The 19,060-nt window shown below is 41.4% G+C and overlaps 2 protein-coding genes across 8 annotated transcripts in view; both read left to right on the forward strand.

Moving 5' to 3' along the window:
* The window catches only part of NIBAN1 (niban apoptosis regulator 1), a 90,828-nt gene extending 81,206 nt beyond the window's left edge, over nucleotides 1-9,622 (forward strand). For both annotated transcript variants that reach the window (XM_030495826.1, XM_030495827.2), the window contains 4 exons: nucleotides 1,560-1,670; nucleotides 2,247-2,354; nucleotides 4,155-4,266; nucleotides 5,202-9,622. In XM_030495826.1, coding sequence (XP_030351686.1) covers nucleotides 1,560-1,670; nucleotides 2,247-2,354; nucleotides 4,155-4,266; nucleotides 5,202-6,916 — 2,046 coding nt within the window. In that variant the 3' untranslated portion in view covers nucleotides 6,917-9,622. The remainder of the gene's footprint in view (nucleotides 1-1,559; nucleotides 1,671-2,246; nucleotides 2,355-4,154; nucleotides 4,267-5,201) is intronic.
* A 272-nt stretch (nucleotides 9,623-9,894) lies between these two features.
* The window catches only part of EDEM3 (ER degradation enhancing alpha-mannosidase like protein 3), a 34,359-nt gene continuing 25,193 nt past the window's right edge, over nucleotides 9,895-19,060 (forward strand). For 4 of the 6 annotated variants that reach the window (XM_030495828.1, XM_030495833.1, XM_030495834.1 and 1 more), the window contains exons 1-2: nucleotides 9,895-10,299; nucleotides 12,441-12,486. In XM_030495828.1, the coding sequence (XP_030351688.1) occupies nucleotides 10,127-10,299; nucleotides 12,441-12,486 (219 nt within the window). In that variant the 5' untranslated portion in view covers nucleotides 9,895-10,126. The remainder of the gene's footprint in view (nucleotides 10,300-12,440; nucleotides 12,487-19,060) is intronic. The other 2 variants (XM_030495829.1, XM_030495831.1) reach the window with 1 other exon arrangement.

Genomic DNA, 19,060 nt, shown 5'->3' on the forward strand with positions numbered 1-19,060 from the left:
AGATCCCATACAAACCATGTGGTGTTTTTTTCTGAACAGAACATGAATCAAAATTCACAATAAAGAAGTTAAATTAAAGAACAAGTTGTTCTAAAAATACTGTTAATGCTTCTCTCTTTAAAAGACTTCTATCTAAAAATGCTGTTATTGCTTCTCTTTTTAGAAGGCTGGTATTTTTCTCAGAAAAATAGCAAGTAGTTTCACTTTGTATTCACGGTCATTTATTTTATTAACGAGTAAGGTCAGATATGTCTATGCTCGCGTAGTCTTAACGTAAAAGAAACATTTGGCTTGGGTGGAGGCTGGAGCAGAATTCCTTGGCTTGGAAGCTTGGCATCCTCTAGTGGCCAATTTTAAGAAATTTGGGAGCACAGTGCTCAACTGGCATAAATAAAGCAGCTTCAGTGACTTCACCAGAATTACACCAATTTATCATTTGCTTCAAATAAAAATTGAGATAAGAAATGAGTAGTTAATCTTTTAATTAGCCTCAGACTTAACTCTACACTGATCCTGTCTTTTTCTTGTATCCAAGGTTTTGCAGTGCATGAGCACTTACAGTACAGCCTTCTGATGCACATTAAATAAATCTCCACCTTCTGCATTATACAGCCTGTATAGTCCAATCCTACATTATCTACAAAGTCAGTTATAAAAACTGGTCTTCAACATTTGTCACTGTGTATTTTCATTCACAAAGATTTACTAGCCAAGGAGGAATTAAAAGCATGTCTTATCCCTAAGTGTGTACATATTAATTTACAAACTACAAGAAGTCCTATATTATATATGGCTGACTATGTATGTTGACTGAGGTGGCCCCATGTGATGCAAAGGAATACCCAGCTGTACGGACAGCCTCCCTGTGGATATCCCTGTACTACTTCAATCAGAATATATTAAAATTTGAATGAAAACACTCAGCTAAAAAAGGCAAAACCTTATTAAGTAGAAGTAATTAACACTTGCAGAAGTGTTTTTCTGAAATACATTTTCAGAATAGTGGGTTTAATATTTTTAATGAATCTGTGAATAACCTGAAAATATGACAAATGCCAGCCTACCTAACATAATTCCGTGAGAAATTACTTCACTCTCTGCAATTTTTGCTGATAATTATTTGTATCATAAGGAAAGCTACTGAATAGTTACCTTTAAAAAAAAATTTCTGCAGTATTTATGATTAAGACCATTAGAATCTGATAGGAGTCAGTGGGAATCATCTTATTAGGGATAATGAGTTTTGTCTATGGCCTTTATATATATATAGATGATTGATTCTACTTTTTGTCTTTGTGACTGTCAGTTTGGATAGTGACATGAGATTAAATCTACAGGAAAGCTATGGTAGTTTAATAATGATACCAAAGCTAAATTTTCTTTATGGCAAGATTTCTGTGTATGTTTTTTCTTCCCCTTCTACAATCATTTAAAATAATTGAAATATTTATTTATTTTAGGCCTGTTATTCTTTTTCTGTTTCACCCTCTCAAGAGTACAATTTTATGTTACTCGTCTTTAACAGTTGGTTTGGGTTTTTTCCTTATTATTGTTTTTAGCTGATGGAAAATGCAGTTTATACTTTTGAGCAGTTGTTCTCTCCAAGTCGTCAGGCAGACTCAGCGAAAGTTGCAACCACCATTGAAAAAGTCAAGCTGAGAGTACTGAAGGTAAACGTAATATAGCAGCATTTGCACAGGAAAACCTTGGGATCTGCCTTTTCAGAAATGGAAAATATATTTTATATTAATTTATCTCAGTATTTGAAAGAGGACACCTCTTACCATCCAGCTGGAAATACTGATTTGGTGGCAATTAGCATTTGGGGGTAAAACCTAGTTCTGGACAGACACTTGTGAAAGTATTTACATGTGCAGTGCCTTTCATTGCAATTAAATCAGATGGACATGATGCTGTGGATCTGGGTAAATAATTTTTATTAGCTTTATAATTAGCCCCTAGAACTCGTTACTCTCGGAAGAGGCAGTGCTGAAATACCTGGAGAGAAGAATCAGGGGGCTGTTTCTGGAAGGGAAAGAGATCCAAGAAAACTAGATTTTAGAGTATTTTTTTAAAACCTGGAATATCCTGCATAGAAATTCAAACCCCAGAGTGCACCCATGATATGGTATCCTTTGGAATTCACACATCACCAGTTACAGGATAACAAGAACCAGTTCCTCTTATGAATGATTAATAACCCCAAACATGTTTGGGCTTGTTTCTCTTTTTGACTGTTTTGACAGCAATATGATTATGACAGCAGCACTATCCGGAAGAAGATATTTCAAGAAGCACTGGTACAGATTACTTTGCCCACAATGCAGAAGACACTGGCTTCAGTGTGCAAACCAGTAGGTTTCTATGATTATAAAAAAACATAATAAAAGGCAGGGAAGGATTAACACGTTGGCAGTAAATCCTCAACCCTATAAGGCTGTTTTCTCTTGGACAGTTGCGCAGATTGGCTGCCTGCTGGAACAAGTGATACTTAGATTTGCCAGTTCATGGATTGGGTAGAAGATTTCAGGAAGCATAAGGAAGATTTCAGGAAACAGGGAAGCTGTAGATACAGCTTGCTTTCTCAGAGATAGTTGCAGACCTTTGCCCATCCCTATTTCATTTCTTCCCTAGAGGTTTGAAGTCCTCTCAAACTGGACTCCTCTTGACAGTTCCAATTGTGGGTTATGACCTTGTCTTTGTGTTCAGCAGCCCTGCTGCAGGCAAAAATTCGGCCTGAGAGGGCACTTCCGTCTTCAGCAGCACTCTCTGAGGCACGGCTGTGACCATACAGAGCCTCTGCTGACCACCTCCTTCAAAGCCAAATGCCTGCTTGGGCAGCAGGAGCAGCACTCAGGCAGGCCTTGCGCTTGCTGTCGGTGATTTTAAATGGAAGTAATTGCATCAACAATCAGGAAACAAACATACAGAGATTATCTCTGTTGTCCTTAATGATATGGGTAGGTTAGTACTCAGCAAATGCGGCTTCCAGAGTTTCGTGGAGATGTTATCAGTATGGCTGCATCAGAAGCGTGTTGGAATGCTGTTCACCTTGATTCAAAATAAATAGTCTGTGCCTTTCGTGAAGCCCATGCCTATTCTCTTGCTTTTTCACTGTACCTGCTAAAGATGACTGCCCTAAGCCATCCTAGCCTCTCTGCCCTTTTGTTTCCCTTGATGTTCATCAGTTCCCACAGGCTATGCTGCTCTTGCTGATGTTCTCCAGCTTGTTTCAGTTTCAAAATCAAGTATTTTCCCAAGTTATGCTTGTGAGTCTTTAAGTATAGATTACTAAAACTTGCAACTTTCAAAAATGTGTTTAAAATCACTCTCTTCTCTATGTCACTCTACTTTCTTTACTATCCCCAAAATAATAGTCTCTTGTAGAGTGTCAGCACTGTCTTCACACAAGGGCAAGCATTTCATCACCTTGAATATATGTAGAGAGGGTGGAGTCCCACATCATGTCTCTGACATACAGGATGAAGGAAGCAGTCGTGGTGCAAACTTCCCACAAGCCCTTTCTGTTTAATTTCTGACAGTTGTGTTTATGCCTCTGCAAAAATGAGCAGCCAGCTCTAGAAACAAATGTGTGGGACAGTTGACATGCCCAGTCAGGTCTTGACCTCTTACTTGGAAACCTCCAGATGTTTTCATGTAAGCACCTTTTCTAGAAGCAGGCAGAGGTCACTTTATTTACTTTTTATAGACAACCAGCAGCTGCTTAGTGATAATGACTCAGTTATTGTCTAGACAGGCTATTGCATATAAATCAGTAAGCTAAAATGTTACACACCTATTAGAAAAACAAAATCAAACCCTGTATCTCCCATGCTCACTGTGGATTTGCCTCCTTGGGCAAACAGTGAGGCATTTCCTCACTAGCTATTTATTTCAGAATTGTTTATTATAGTGCAGATGGTGGTGATCTATACTGCTTTTAAATGTAATTATTGTGCAAGAATACTGCTTGATAAATGCATAATAAATTGTGAACATACATAATTCATTTAGTTATAGTTCGAATAGTTCATCTCAAGAGCCATCAAGGAGCATTGCAAGACCTGCTAGAAAGCATCTCCAAGGTGCTATGTTGAACCAGGACTTTCAGAATCTCTCATTTTTATATATCTGTTCCTTCTCTGTCTGCACAGGAGCTGCAGAAATATGAGCAGTTCATTTTTGCTGATTACACTAGCATGATCCAAGTAGAAAATGTGTATGAAGAGATTTTATATCAGACACTGCTTGAAGAAACCCTGAAAGGTGAGAACTTTATTGAGGTGACAGTAACAACATTTCAACCGCTGGCCCATGAGCTCTTGCCTCGGAGCTTCCCTGAGCCCTAACCTGGCTGTTTCAGTCCCAGGTCCCACTTTCCTGAAGACTGTTGGTTACGATGCTACAGTGTTTTCATTTAGCTTGCTCAAAATGTGTGGCAAGCCCTAAAATCTGAATTATGGGGCAACTTTACTAAACCTGGGAAATTCAAAGTGATAGCTTGGCACAAGCCTATTTCTAACAAAATGTAATTATACCAACTTCATTTCATCTTGATTTCCTGGGCCAAGGAGTGAAATTATGATCTCATTTGCAAAGACTTGGTGATATCTAATGGCAGCAAAACTTGATTTCCTCAAATGAAATGTACTGCAGGATGCAGTTTCCAGCACATCAGTGATGCCAGTGCAGTGTTCCCTGCAGATCTCTCTGCTTTTGTGTCAGAAAACTAAATTATTCTTGATGGCATGTATAGATACATAAAATACTTGGATCTCTCTGGATCTGCCTGTCTATACCCTAGACAAAAGACAAGCATATGTATCGCATGGTAAATTTTAATAGACCCTCTTTGGCACTCCTGTTTAAAAATATGAGTGTAATAATAAAATGTAAAGAACACACTTTTATTCATATATTCTTGTAATATGCATTGAAACATTATCTTTGTGCATTGTGGGTTCCTCTGGTAGTTTTCTATTACAGCAATGCTTACGTCAATACTGAAGTTCTATTATTCAAAACAGACAAAATCCCTGCCCACACCCCAAAAGAAATGTAAACTAAAAGCAAGTTGAAAATGAAAACTAGTGTTGTCTGTAATATCAAAATGTACAACATTAGAAACTTTGGAAAACACTGTACCTTCTTCAATGTACCTCTGTCAGTCTTTTGAAAACAGTTTGATCTGTTTTGCCTAGTGATAAAAGAAGCTGCCATTATGAAGAAGCACAACCTCTTTGAAGATAACTTGAATTTGCCCTGTGAAAGCGTGTCCAGCTTAACAGACCTGAAGACCCCTTCAGGATCAGCACAAACCACTCCTGCGAAGAAGCCTTCCACCACCCGAGCTGAGATGTCAGACACTGAAACTCAAAGTGATGAAACGCTCATTGTGACAGGAAAAATTTCTTGGGAGAAGGATGGTGATGATAGAAAGTCATCAGACAAAGAGGCAGTCGCTTCTGTTAAAACAGCTAGTGATCAGGCAAGCAAAAGTGAAGAAGTGTTCCATACAGACATTGGCCAAAACCAGGAGTCCCTTTCAGCTACCCTTACAAAACAAGAAGTTGTAAAGGAAAAACGCACTTTGGAGAACGAAGACACAGTGAAAGCAAAGTGTGTAGTGGACAGTGAGAAAGAGCTTAAGACACAACAAGAAGCTGTGGAGGAAAAAGTAGCTTCTGGGACTGAAACTGAAGTAAAAGGTCTTGGAGCCAGCCCTAAAAAAGAACTTAAGGTACATGAAGGAGCAGTGAAAGAAAAGGTAACTTCTGAGGGTCAAGCGGCAATGGATGCTGTGTTTGTCGGTAGCACAGAAAAAGAAAGCAAAGCACAGGAAGAAGTTTCTGAGATAGAGCTGACTTCCCCACGTGATAATGTAGCAGAAGCAGAGATTTTAGGGGATGCTGAAAAGAAAATGAAGGTAGAAAAAGAAATTATAGAAAAATCACCTCAGAGTGAAAATGCTATAGGAACAGGATTTGAAGAGGATAGTAAAAAAGAAAGCAATGGCCAAGGAGTGAGTACTGAGACAAGGGTTATTTCCCAGGATGAAAACGCAGGGAAAGGAGGGTCTGAAAAAGAAAGCAAGTCAGAAGAAAAGAGTTTTAAATCCCCTGATGACGTGAACGAGATAAGGAGTTTGCTGATGGTTACAGTTGAGATACCAGCAGACACTCCAGCTGAGAACATAAAGGAGAGTTGTGAAGGTGAGATATTAAAGTTGCAAGAGCACAATGAAGGGAATAACGAGTTGAGCAAAATGGCTGCAGCAGAAATTCAAGTGAGCCAGATGATGATGAATAAAGATGCAGCAGAATGTGCAGAGTTCAAGGAGGACCGACCATCTTCATCTAGTCTGGGGACAGATGGTATGAATTTAAAGAATGTGTCCAAGGGGGCCTGCAATACGGCACAAGCAGAATGGCTGGTGGAAAGCTCAGACACGCCTCAGGAGACAAAGGCAGAGGTGGAGATCAAACAAAGTGTTTGGTACACAGGCGTGGGAAGCTGCGAAAGTGATAGATTGGAGCCAGAGGAACACACTGAAAGTGTGTCTAAAGACAAAAGACTAGATGGGGAGGAGGGAAGAGTAGGGAATAGCCATGCCATCCCGGTGGAGACTGAAACTTTTTTTCATAATCCTTCTGAAAATGCAGACACAACACAAGAGCCCATTTTGGATACAGAAAACCCAAGAACAGGACTGCTAGATACACCAGTTTCTTTGGTGCTGGAGCAGGGTGAGGTTAGTGCCATAGAGGTCACAGGAAATACAGAGGCTGGTGAGAGCGAAGGGAAGCCAGGAGATGAATCATCACACACGGAAATAAAAAGCACAGAAGTAAAAGCTACTTTCACAGAAGAAAACAGAGGAGATGATAGTTATGCACAGCAAAACTCTGAAGAATAAGAAGTGTTTTTCAGCCCATCCCTGCAGGATTTATTTACTCCAGGATTTATTTACTGTTTAATTGTGACTACTTACTTTGGGTCAGGGCTAGAGGAAATGGGCTTTGTTGTGGTTCTATCAGCTCTTGCAGTTTTAGCACAGAACCCTTCCTGTGTGATGGGTGATAGGTTTCTTTTCGGTAAAAGCCCTCAGTGTTTAAAACGAGGTTGCTGTTGGGAACCTCATCATTCATTCAAAATTTGCTACCTTTTATGGTTATAGAAAAAGTCTGAAAATATGACCGCTGAATGCTACAAAAGCAACTCACCCCCAACTATAAAGTTATTTTAACAACTTAACTGTTCTTAGTTTTTTAGCAGGGGAGTGGCTCCTGGTTTTTAAATGCATGGGTTTGACAAATACTGCTATGATTCTTAGGTGGTTGGTACATACATTGCTATTCAAGGATGCTTTTAGTATTTGCATGCAGTATATGGGAAATAAATAAAACCTTTAGTAGTTAAACAGAACCAAATAGTTAATTTAGGAAGTTGCTCAAACACCACACGCTATGCAATCTGCAAAATGATTCCTTTAATATCCACCAAAACTTTAAAATAATTAAGATAAGCAAGTGTTCTGATTTTAATCCCCCCCCCCCCCCCTTATTGCTATATTTAAAATGGGGAAAATATGGGAGCAGGTTTCTCAGTCCCACTGTGCACTTCTGGGTTATTTAGCCTTCCAGAGCACTTTACGGCTACTTTATTTTGTCTAATTTTATGGAAGGGAAGATGAGAATGTTTACAGTAACTATAACTATTAGACAGCATCTTTCTGTTTTACTTCCCACCACAAAATATATTCACTTATGGCTATCTAATACAGAATATTAATAGTTCTGCCATTCCCATTCTTACTGAGTTACCCAGTTCTGTAGGCCTTTCGAGGTGCAGAAATTATGTAATAAATTGCAATAATTGTGAAATACCATAATCATTGCATAGAATTTCTAATACAGATGTTAAGCAAAGAGCAGCCAAGAGTTATTCACATGTGCTTAGACTTTGGAGGGCAGAATCACATTTCAAAAGCAGTTATTAAAATGAGACCTATTGCTTTCATACGTGGCGTATTATCATCCATATCAAATCTATCCACAGAGTTGCTTATATGCATTATCTGCATATTTACAGCATATAAAAGCTTGGAAATGAAAACCAGTATTTTAGTAAACTGGGCTTTAGATTTCAAGGCCTCACGTTAGAGATCAGTTTAAAGCACCTTAAAATATTTGTCTGGTGTTTCAGACTGTTTCTGAATAAATATAATACAGTACAGGACAGCAAAGATTAATGATAAATGATTAATGATAAATACAGTATGGGGTGCAGGATTTATGCCCATAAAGACATGGGAAGAAAGAATAAATTACTGAGAGCATAATACTTGTTGGCATTTAACTTCAACAAACTCTGCAGAGTCTATTATTTAATACTATCAAAATATGCTATAATACTAACAGAGAATTGACACTATAGGAACAGGCAAATATTACTGCATAAGCAAGGAACATCATTGTTGAGTAACCGGATCAACTACAATATCACTATTGTAAAATGAATGCAACTATTTGTTCTAGAAGCCATACTGAGGTATAGAAACATTAAGGTCACAGAAGTTTTCCTTGCAAAAGTACTTTGGCTCATTTCCTCCTTATATTTCATGCAAAAATACTAATTTGTAAACACACAAACCACTGTCAGCCATTTTTTAACAAATCATTAATTTCACTGTAAGCCACTTTGTTTTTACAAATCATTAGCTATTTCTAATTGGTACTGAATGTTAAGTGACTTCAAATTTATAACGTGTTTTATAGTTAAGCAGCAGCAGTGTCTCTTAGCCATGATAAATTAGGGGACATGACTGGTTTTCATATGGTGTTGTATGAAGGAGGACTAGCAAGACAGCAACTCTGCGAAAAAGGCTGCTGTCTGCTGCAAGAGCTGTTTAAAGCTAATATGAATTAAGATACATCTGCACAGAAAGTATTTAGCATAAGCATTTCCTCCTAGTAATTTTTCAGTTATTTCTATGGCAGACTTAGATCTGGATAATATTTTCCTGTAATACTAAAGAATTGAGCTGTTGAATACAGGTGCTCAGCATTATTTGTTTTTCTCAAGGAGGGTGGAAAAGAGCAGGGAAGATTCAGCCTGTACATCACCTTGTTCTGCAATTTAAATTGAAGTTCCTCATGGCTAGGGGACTGAATCTCTGACTTTGTGGACATTTTCTGTACATTTGGATGTTTGCAAATGGGTGGAGTAGCATTTCTCCTGTCTTTAAACAGACTTGGGTGGAGGTGACAGCGATTTAGGGGTTAGCAATACACAAGATAATGTTGGACCACTGATCAAAAATTACAATAATCCATCCATTCAGTAATTTTTGTCACGTTCTTGGAATTTCCTACACTTACTCATAATGAATTATTTCACTTGTAAACTAGGAACAATAATAAATCACCTTTCCCCGCGTGGAAGGTTGAGGGTTAGGAACACCAGGGTGCCTTGAAGGGAGTGGCCGGGGGGAGTGTTAGCGCTGTTTTATTTCATGGGATTGCCCGTTCTAAATGACAGGATGTGAAACACATTTTATCTTGCTTATAAAAGTGTAAAAACGCTTGTCATGAAAATAAAAGCTCTTCCCTTCCACCGCTGGGAGGTTAGTTTTGTGTGTGATAATTTAACGGGGGGACGGGTGTACTAAAACCACGCACCCGGGCGGCTTGCCGGGGCCGAGCGACGGAGGCCGGTTGTATCGCGCTCCCCGTGGCCCGGCTGAGCCGCTCGGCCCCCCCGCGCGCAGGGCCCGCTGCGGCCGCGGCGGTGCATGCCGGGAGTTGCAGTCCGGCGCTGCCCCCGCCCTGCCCGCCCCTCCTTTTGTCCACGTCGCCCGCTCCCCCGGCGTGCCTCTGCCGTCACGTGGCCCGCGCGCCCTCCCGCTTCGCGGCGTTCCTGATCCCGTTTCTATTGGTGCGTGCGGGGCGACCAGGAAGTGGCAGAGTGAGGCGGTTTCCTTGGCTACGCCACAGGAAAGCGGAGGGCCGGTCCCTTCCGCCTGCGCGTCGGCGCTGGGAGCCGCGGCTGCCGTGCCGCGAGGGGCGGGCAGCGGGCGAGATGGGCCGGAGCCGGGCCTAGCGGCAGCGGGCAGGCGGCCGCGGCCATGAGCCGAGCTGCGGGCTGCCAGGGGGGCGGCGGCGGAGGAGACGACGACCGGGGGCCCCGCTGGAGGAGGCCGTGGAAGCTCCTGGCCCTTGGCCTGCTCTCCGCCTCATCCGTGCTGGCGGCCGCCCCGGGCGCCGGGGCCATGAGCAAGGAGGAGAAGCGCCAGTTGGGGTGAGCGCCGCCGCGGGGGGCCGGGCCGGGAGCAGGGGTTGGGGAAGGACGGCGGCGCCGGGTCTCCCTCGGGGTTGCCAGATAGGCGGGGGCAGAGGCCGGCGGGGCCAGGAGCTATGCTGGGGTAGGGGGATCTGCGCTACCTCCGGGGGTTGGGCTCGGCGAGTGCGGCTGTACCCCTCGCTAGATAATGCTTCTGCTGTTCCTTTTTCACTCGCACTGAGGACTCTACGAGACGAGGGGTTTCTGTCTCCCGTCAGTGTTTGAGGTGTGTATCCCAGAGCCGGGCTAGTGTTTAGAGTCAGGTCACCACGGCTCTTTGGGGCAGGCAGCCCCCTCATCGTCTCTGCTGTGTGTCGGTCAGACCCTTCTGCCATAGGCTTGAGAGCTGCTGTCTTGAAGATTGTAGCCAGTGGTTGCGTGTAATTATAGGTAAAAGTGATCAAAGGTAAATCTAAATCCATAGTCAGTTGGTCTAATTATGGCTTTGCCTCTGTAGCAAGTGAGTGTTTGGGAGTCATAAAAAAGGTAAATGTTTACATGTGTTCTTGCTTAGTTGCTATATATAAGGTAGACTATTTTGGTCCCCTGTGCATGTACAGATTCTCTTTTAGTATAGTTTTTAGTTGAAGGACAAAGACTACAATATAGGTTGCAATGTATTGCACTGCATGGAGTAGGGTTTTTTAGACAAATATGTAATCAAGCATACGACAATCTTAGAATATTAGGGCAGTTTCATCATCCTCCTCCTCCCATCTACTGATCAGTTGCATGGAATAATTGTGCAAAAAGTCTGCTGGAGAAACACTCCGGATACTTTCATGGTTGTTAATCGCTAGATATAAGTTGGTATTTAACTTTGATAATGTTTACAGTTACTGAGGTTTTCCATCTTGGGTTCTCAGAGTACTTTGTGTGTATAGTGTTTTGTATGTTTAAATTTCATTCACCAGTTGGTTTTAAAGTTTTTGTGTTCATAACTTGCAGTCACTGCATCATCTGATGCCCAGGCATAGGCAAGTAATGTCTTGCCACAGTTTGTATTTGAGGGACTGAGCTGGATCATTTCTGAATAACGGCAGGTTATTTGTGTATTTATTTAATGACAGTCGCAGAAATTATTTCAGAAAATGCCCTGTAGATGTAAGTTGTGTGTACAGAAATAAAAGTTTTAAGAAGCTTTTTGCATGCGGCATCACTGAACAGCATTGTATGCTTAGTTCATCTGGATGTGGCACCTGTGTGCCAGACGCTGGGGTTTTGTCTGCTGAAATGCACCCTAGAACTGCAGACTGGATATAGTCTGTGAAGTACCTGAAAAAAGCATTATACTCTGCTCTTTTGATGACTTAAAGCATTTGATGAGTTAAAACAACTTCAATTTCCAAGTCACTGAACTAAATCAGATATTTAGAGTATAATTGTAGTGTTCTTGTCTCTTTTATGTTCAGTCTTGTCAGCAGAGATTGTGAATTATGTTATTGGTAGCTTAGAAATTAGCATGCTCTTTTGCCTTGCAGGGCTCCTCAGTAAAACAGTTAGGAACAATTGGAAGTGGTACTGTCTCAAAAAAAACCCAGTGCTTTTTTATATAGTAGTGTTTCTCACACTGACAGCTTTTCAAACATGTAAAATAAATGTATCTTCAAGGGTTTTCTTTAGTATTTGCTTGCCAAGACTTCTAATGCAAGGAAGAGGTGTACCTCATAACTTATGGTCCTTTTCTGAATCATGGACAGGAATTTATGCTGTGTCAGTAGGTTTTAGTATTGGTGATTATAAGCAGAATATAATTCTGTTTGCTAGTTTTTGCTGAGCATGGAATGGGTCCCATCTCTAGCTTTAATGTGTGGGTGACATCTACAGATATTTAAGGGGAAGCACAAGACGTTGAAAGAGATCCTCAAATGCTTAATTTCATGTTAGGTGAAGAAATAGTCTTTCTGCAGTGAAGGAAAGTAGACAAATTAGGAAAAATTACTCTGCTATATTTCATTTACTTGAGTAGAGTACATTAGTAGAGGACCTGTTACTGATACTCAGATATTAAAGTGTAATACATCTTGCTATTCTAAGATGGTGAGTTAAAGGCCATTGTGAGGCAGACCACTAATGCTTTTCCCTGTTTCTTTTTTTAGAAACCAAGTGCTTGAAATGTTTGATCATGCATATAGCAATTATATGGTAAGTAAAATACTTGTTGGTTTAATTTTTTCAGAGTTGTTATTGCTGACGTGGGAGAGGAAGCAACCTACAATATCATAGAATCATAGAATGGTTCAGGTTAGAAAGGACTTTAAGATCATCGAGTTCCAACTCCCCTGCCATGGGCAGGGATGCCTCACACTAGAACGTGTCACCCAAGGCTCTGTCCAACCTGGCCTTGAACACTGCCAGGGATGGAGCATTCACAACTTCCTTGGGCAACCTGTTCCAGCGCCTCACCTCCCCCACAGTAAAGAACTTCCTTATATCTAACCTGAACTTCCCCTGTTTAAGTTTAAACCCATTACCCTTTATCCTGTTGCTACAGTCCCTGATGAAGAGCCCCTCTCCAGCATCCTTGTAGGCTCCCTTCAGATACTGGAAGGCTGCTATGAGGTCTCCACGCAGCCTTCTCTTCTCCAGGCTGAACAGCCCCAACTCTCTCAGACCGTCTTCACACGGGAGGTGCTCCAGCCCTCTTATCATCCTCGTGGCCCTCCTCTGAACTTGCTCCAACAGCTCCATGTCCTTTTTATGTTGAGGACACCAGAACTGTACACAATACTCCAAGTGGGGTCTCATGAGAGCAGAATAGAGGAGCCTGTGACCTGCTGGTCACACTCCTTTTGATACAGCCCAGATGTTCTAGAGAAATATCAGGGAGGTAGGGACAGAAACAAAGCTAAATTAGTAAGAGCACCTGTATTGCCTTTAAAAGTAAATGAAGAAATGTTACTTTCAGAAAGAGCAGTGTCAGGAAGGTTATGAAGGCTTTCAGAATGGTAGCTAGGAATTATTAATCTGTGCCTGATGTTTCTCAAACCAGTATATCTCACATCAAGCTATGAACAGTTTTAATTTTAGTAAAGTATTTGTACTGAAATTCCAGACTCCTAAAAATACTAGGAAAAGGAAGCTCAAGAAGAGCTGTCTGTAGTCGTCAGATTCTGGAGAGCAGAAATTGATCTTACTTTGTAGGTAAAAAAATACGTACAATATTCCTTTTGCGGTAAGGTATGGTAGATGCAGTTTGGTAGCTCTTTTACAAACAAATACTGTTTGTAGAACAAAGAGGGGATCTAGCTTCATATCTACACATTCTAGCCTCTTCTGAGTATGTGACCATCATATGACTGAACCATGCTTACTATGGTTTCTTTTAATATGACTTGTGATTTTCTGTGCAGGTATCTTTGTGTTCTGGATACGTGAGCCATTCTGCACTCTAATCAGCCTTGAAATACATTAGCTTAGTTTAGATATGTTTAAGAATAAAGAGTTTGTTAGAGTGGACTGACTTTCCTCAAGTAATAATTACTTTCAAATATACTGTAAGTACGACACTTCTGAGGATAAACTGTGAATGTGATTAAGATAAATATAAAAGATGCATTCTTACTGAGTTTCCATTAACAAACTTTCTGTACATTCTTTGTGGCTCTTTTTTTTTTAAATGGCACCAGTTCCTGCAGGACAAACCGCTGTCTCTGACCGTATCTTGCTACAAATCCCAGTTTCTGTATTATGGTTTAATACTTTAAAAAGCTTGTGAGTTACAAGCTTATACATTATGGGAGAGTTATAGAACTCTAGAATGGATAGAAAGCCAACCAAGGGTATTTTTGAAGAATGTGTAGTTATTCTTTTTAATATTAGTTCTTGCTTTTGACACCTTAGCAGTTTAACAAACATGAGCCTTTTTGGTGATAATTTGTAACTTGTTACTTAGGACCTGGTTCCATGAAAAACACTTGGCTTGTGTTTCCCATGGCATTCTGAAGGAAAAACTGTTACATCTTTGGCAAAATTGGGTAAAATCTTATATCCTGGTAGAAAGGACCTGTGCTCACTGTGTGATGAATTGGAAACTAGCAGGTGTCTTGCTACACCTGAAGCAAGAAAATTCTGGATGAAAGAGAAGAATGACCTCAGCTATCCTGGAAACTTCGAAGCCAAAAGGATATTTGCTTGCCACGTATGCTAGAGCACTAAACAAACAGAGAAATATGATTTGTTTGTTTAAAGTTGAAAAAAAGGTTAGAGTATCAGACTTGATTCTGACAGGAGGAAAATGAAGTATTTTTGCAGCTGCTTTTGAAACAACCACCTGAAGGGTTTTGATTTTCTGTTTCTATTAATATGTGGTTTAGACTTTTGTATTAAGAAGTCTGAAAATTCATGTTTGTGTGCAAGGGGGAAACTCCCTTGTCTTATTTTCAGTTGTTAACAGGAGCTTTGAGTAAAAAGCTCCTTTTTTTTTGGTGGTGGGTTGGTTTTTATTTTTTCCATTCCTTCAGCAACATGTGTAATAATCAGAATTCTTTTCTTCTTGACTGTCAGAAAGAATATGTGAAAATGTCAGTCACTTGGCACCAGTAGGTATTTTTTGGTTTACAGCACTGTTAGCCTTGTGTCTTTTTTCATTAATCAAGTACTGTTCTGCCCTGACTTTACAGCTCCAACGTCAGGCAATAGGATCATCTGTTGGTCAGAATGTGTAGAAATTCCAGAGTATGTGTTTAGCTGCATTTTATAATATTTTCCAGAAGTATGTTTATTGAAACATTTGTATCATGTTCTATGTCTTGTTACCTTCCTTTGAGCTTACTTGGAAGGGGAAAAGTTGCAATTTGGGAAGTCACTTGACCCAGTAGCTTTCGTATTCTAGACAGAGAATAAGTGAACTTCTATTTTTCAAAATGCTTCTAGTTCCTTATGATTTTGTAAGACTAGAAGGCGGTTTTTTCCAGAATTTTTATCACTTTTTTTCTCCATTATTTAAGCCAGAGATACTGATTTTGACATTGCTTTTCTTGTGTACTGTTTAAGTCTGTTTTTCTGAATACACTGCACAGATGCTCAGAAACATCTGAGCCATATTAAAATGATCTTGATTCATAGAATCATAGAATCATAGAATCATAGAATCGTAAGGGTTGGAAAGGACCTTAAGATCATCTAGTTCCAACCCCCCTGCCATGGGCAGGGACACCTTGCCCTAAACCACGTGGCTCAAGGCTCTGTCCAACCTGGCCTTGAACACCGCCAGGGATGGAGCATCCACAACCTCCCTGGGCAACCCATTCCAGTGCTTCACCACCCTCACTGTAAAGAACTTCTTCCTTATATCTAATCTAAACTTCCCCTGTTTAAGTTTGAACCCATTACCCCTTGTCCTACCACTACAGTCCCTAAGGAAGAGTCCCTCCCCAGCATCCTTGTAGACCCCCTTCAGATACTGGAAGGCTGCTATGAGGTCACCACGCAGCCTTCTCTTCTCCAGGCTGAACAGCCCCAACTTTCTCAGCCTGTCTTCATATGGGAGGTGCTCCAGCCCTCTTATCATCCTCGTGGCCCTCCTCTGGACTCGCTCCAACAGCTCCATGTCCTTTTTATGTTGAGGACACCAGAACTGTACGCAGTACTCCAAGTGGGGTCTCACAAGAGCAGAGTAGAGGGGCAGGATCACCTCCTTCGACCTGCTGGCCACGCTTCTTTTGATGCAGCCCAGGATGCGGTTGGCTTTCTGGGCTGCAAGCGCACACTGCCGGCTCATGTTAAGCTTCTCGTCAACCAACACCCCCAAGTCCTTTTCTGCAGGGCTGCTCTGAATCTCTTCTCTGCCCAGCCTGTAGCAGTGCCTGGGGTTGCCCCGACCCAGATGTAGGACCTTGCACTTGGCTTGGTTAAACTTCATAAGGTTGGCATCGGCCCACCTCACAAGCGTGTCAAGGTCCCTCTGGATGGCATCCCTTCCCTCCAGCGTATCAAGCGAACCACACAGCTTGGTGTCATCGGCAAACTTGCTGAGGGCGCACTCAATCCCACTGTCCATGTCACTGACAAAGATGTTGAACAGGACCGGTCCCAACACCGATCCCTGAGGGACACCACTCGTTACAGTTTTCCAACTGGACATCGAGCCATTTACCACAACTCTTTGCGTGCGGCCATCGAGCCAGTTTTTTATCCACTGAGTGGTCCATCTATCAAATTGATGTCTCTCCAATTTAGAGACAAGGATGTCATGTGGGACAGTGTTGAATGCTTTGCACAAGTCCAGGTAGATGACATCAACTGCTCTGCCGCTGTCCATCAGTTCCGTGGCTCCATCATAGAAGGCCACCAAATTGGTCAGGCAGGATTTCCCCTTAGTGAAACCATGTTGGCTGTCACCAACCACCTCGTTGTTTTTCATGTGCCTTAGCATGTTTTCCAGGAGAAACTGTTCCAAGATTTTGCCAGGCACAGAGGTGAGGCTGACTGGTCTGTAGTTCCCCGGGTCTTCCACCTTCCCCTTCTTGAAAATGGGGGTTATATTACCCTTCTTCCAGTCATCGGGAACTTCACCTGACTGCCAGGATTTTTCGAATATGATGGACAGTGGCTTAGCAACTTCATTCGCCAGCTCCTTCAGGACCCGTGGATGGATTTCATCAGGTCCCATGGACTTGTGCATGTTCAGGTTCTTAAGATGGTCTCGAACCTGATCCTCTCCTACAGTGGGCCTAAGGTCTTCATTCTCACAGTCCCTGCATTTGCTTTCCAAGACTTGGGTTGTGTGGTCAGAGCATTTGCTGGTGAAGACTGAAGCATTTGCTGGTGAAGACTGAATTCTGGCTTTCGTAGTTAAACTTGAGGAGAACGGAGTCATGCAAAGACTAAAACTCTTGAGAGGGTGGTAGACAGGGAAACAAAACTTCATTTTCAAAAGAAGTTGCTGTAAGAGCTGTTTATTTATAGATGATTGTTCCTTCTTTTCCTCTGTTTCATGTTTGAATGTAGATCTTTTTTTTTTTTTTTTTCTTCCATATATTTGGGAAGACTTTGCACTGAAACTGTAAGTAAACACATTCAGTAGTTGAACTTTTTTATCTTGCCACATGTTAGTTCTCCACTAAAAGTAAAATAGGATGGTACAGTACAATGGCCAGTTTCCTGATGAAATCAAAAGAGAGAAGCTCCATCCCCATCCCAAATCACTTGAATTTGGCTTCTAGTGGTGTGGCAATTTTGTGGATGTTTGTTGAAAGTAGATATATTTAAGATTCATCTTTACTAATGTCAGTGGCCTCTCTGAAAATTTTTCAGTAAACCTCTCCTATTACACGATGATGAATTTCAAATCTGTTTCTATTTCATTGGATATCCTATTTTGGTGTTAGCTTAAACCAGCAAAACTTGCATTTACTTGAGAGGGAATAGGAACAGGCGTTCTATTCAGTCTGCTTGACTTGGGCAGTGATGCAACTCCTGTTATTTCTGACTGACTGATGAGAAATAATATTACAATACAGGATGCTTTGCAGAGTGCTTTTTCTAGAAATATGGAAAGTAACCATTGCTTAAAAAAAATACAGCAGTCTCTCCCTTGAAAAAAAGCTATATTTGTAAAAGTCTCAATCTTGATAAGCTTTTTTTTTTCTGAATGTTATCTTTTGCTATGCCTTGTGTAGTGATTTGCCAAATTTTTATTTTACCTTCTAAGTGAGTTCTCTTATCTGTCACCGATTGTGACCCTGAGTCACTTATGTTCATTTGGAAATATTTCCAAAGTCACTTTAAAGTCTTAATTCCCACTGTTGTCTCCATGAAATACCAACCACTTTATAATGTTTGCATTAGTTTTAGGTTTTGAATTCATCTTTGAGATGATTACTTCTGCCTCAAAAATATTATAGAAAGTGTCATATGCACCTTGTTGCAGAAAGCACACGATTAACTATTTAAGTTAATTGGTGTGTTGGGTTTTTTTGTTGGATGTGCATTACTTGTTCCAGACTTCTCTGGGAGGTTAGAGAGAAAGAGGTCCTGTTGTTCTGTTCACATTTAATCATTTCCAGCCACCCATCTGGAAAGCATCTCAGCAGAAAAAGACCTGGCTGTCCTGGTGGACTCCAAGTTGACTATGAGCCAGCAACATGCCCTGTGGCAAAGGCAGCTAAAGGTATTCTGGGCTGCATTAGGCGAAACATTGCCAGCAGGTCGAGGGAGGTGATCCTTCCCCTCTACTCAGCACTGGTGATGCCACACCTGGAGTACTGTGTTCAGTTCTGGCCTCCCCACTACAAGAGAGATATACTGCACAGAGTCCAATAAAGGGTCATAAAGATAATGCAGCATCTTTCCTGTGGGGAAAGGCTGAAAGAGATGGGACTGGTCAGCCTGGCACAGAGAAAGCTCAGGAGGATCTCATGAATGTAGATGAATACCTGAGGGGAGGACGTAAAGAAGATGGAGCCAGGCTTTTCTCAGAGGTGCCCAATAACAGGACCAGAGGCAATGGGCACAAACTGAAACATGGGGGGTTTCTCTGAACATCGGGAAACACTTTTTTACTGTGAAGGTGACAGAATACTGGCACAGGTTGCCTAGAGAGGTTGTGGAGTTTCCTTCATTAGAGATACTCAAAAGTTGTCTGGACATGGTTCTGGGCAGCTGGGTCTAGGTGGCCTTGCTTGAGTAGAGGGGTTGGACAAGATAACCTTTAGAGGTCCCTTCCCACCTTAAAGGTTCTGTGATTGTCATGGAGTTTTTCTGAAGTATGGCACAA

The sequence above is a fragment of the Strigops habroptila genome, chromosome 8, assembly GCF_004027225.2.
Source record: "Strigops habroptila isolate Jane chromosome 8, bStrHab1.2.pri, whole genome shotgun sequence".
NCBI lineage: Eukaryota > Metazoa > Chordata > Aves > Psittaciformes > Psittacidae > Strigops > Strigops habroptila.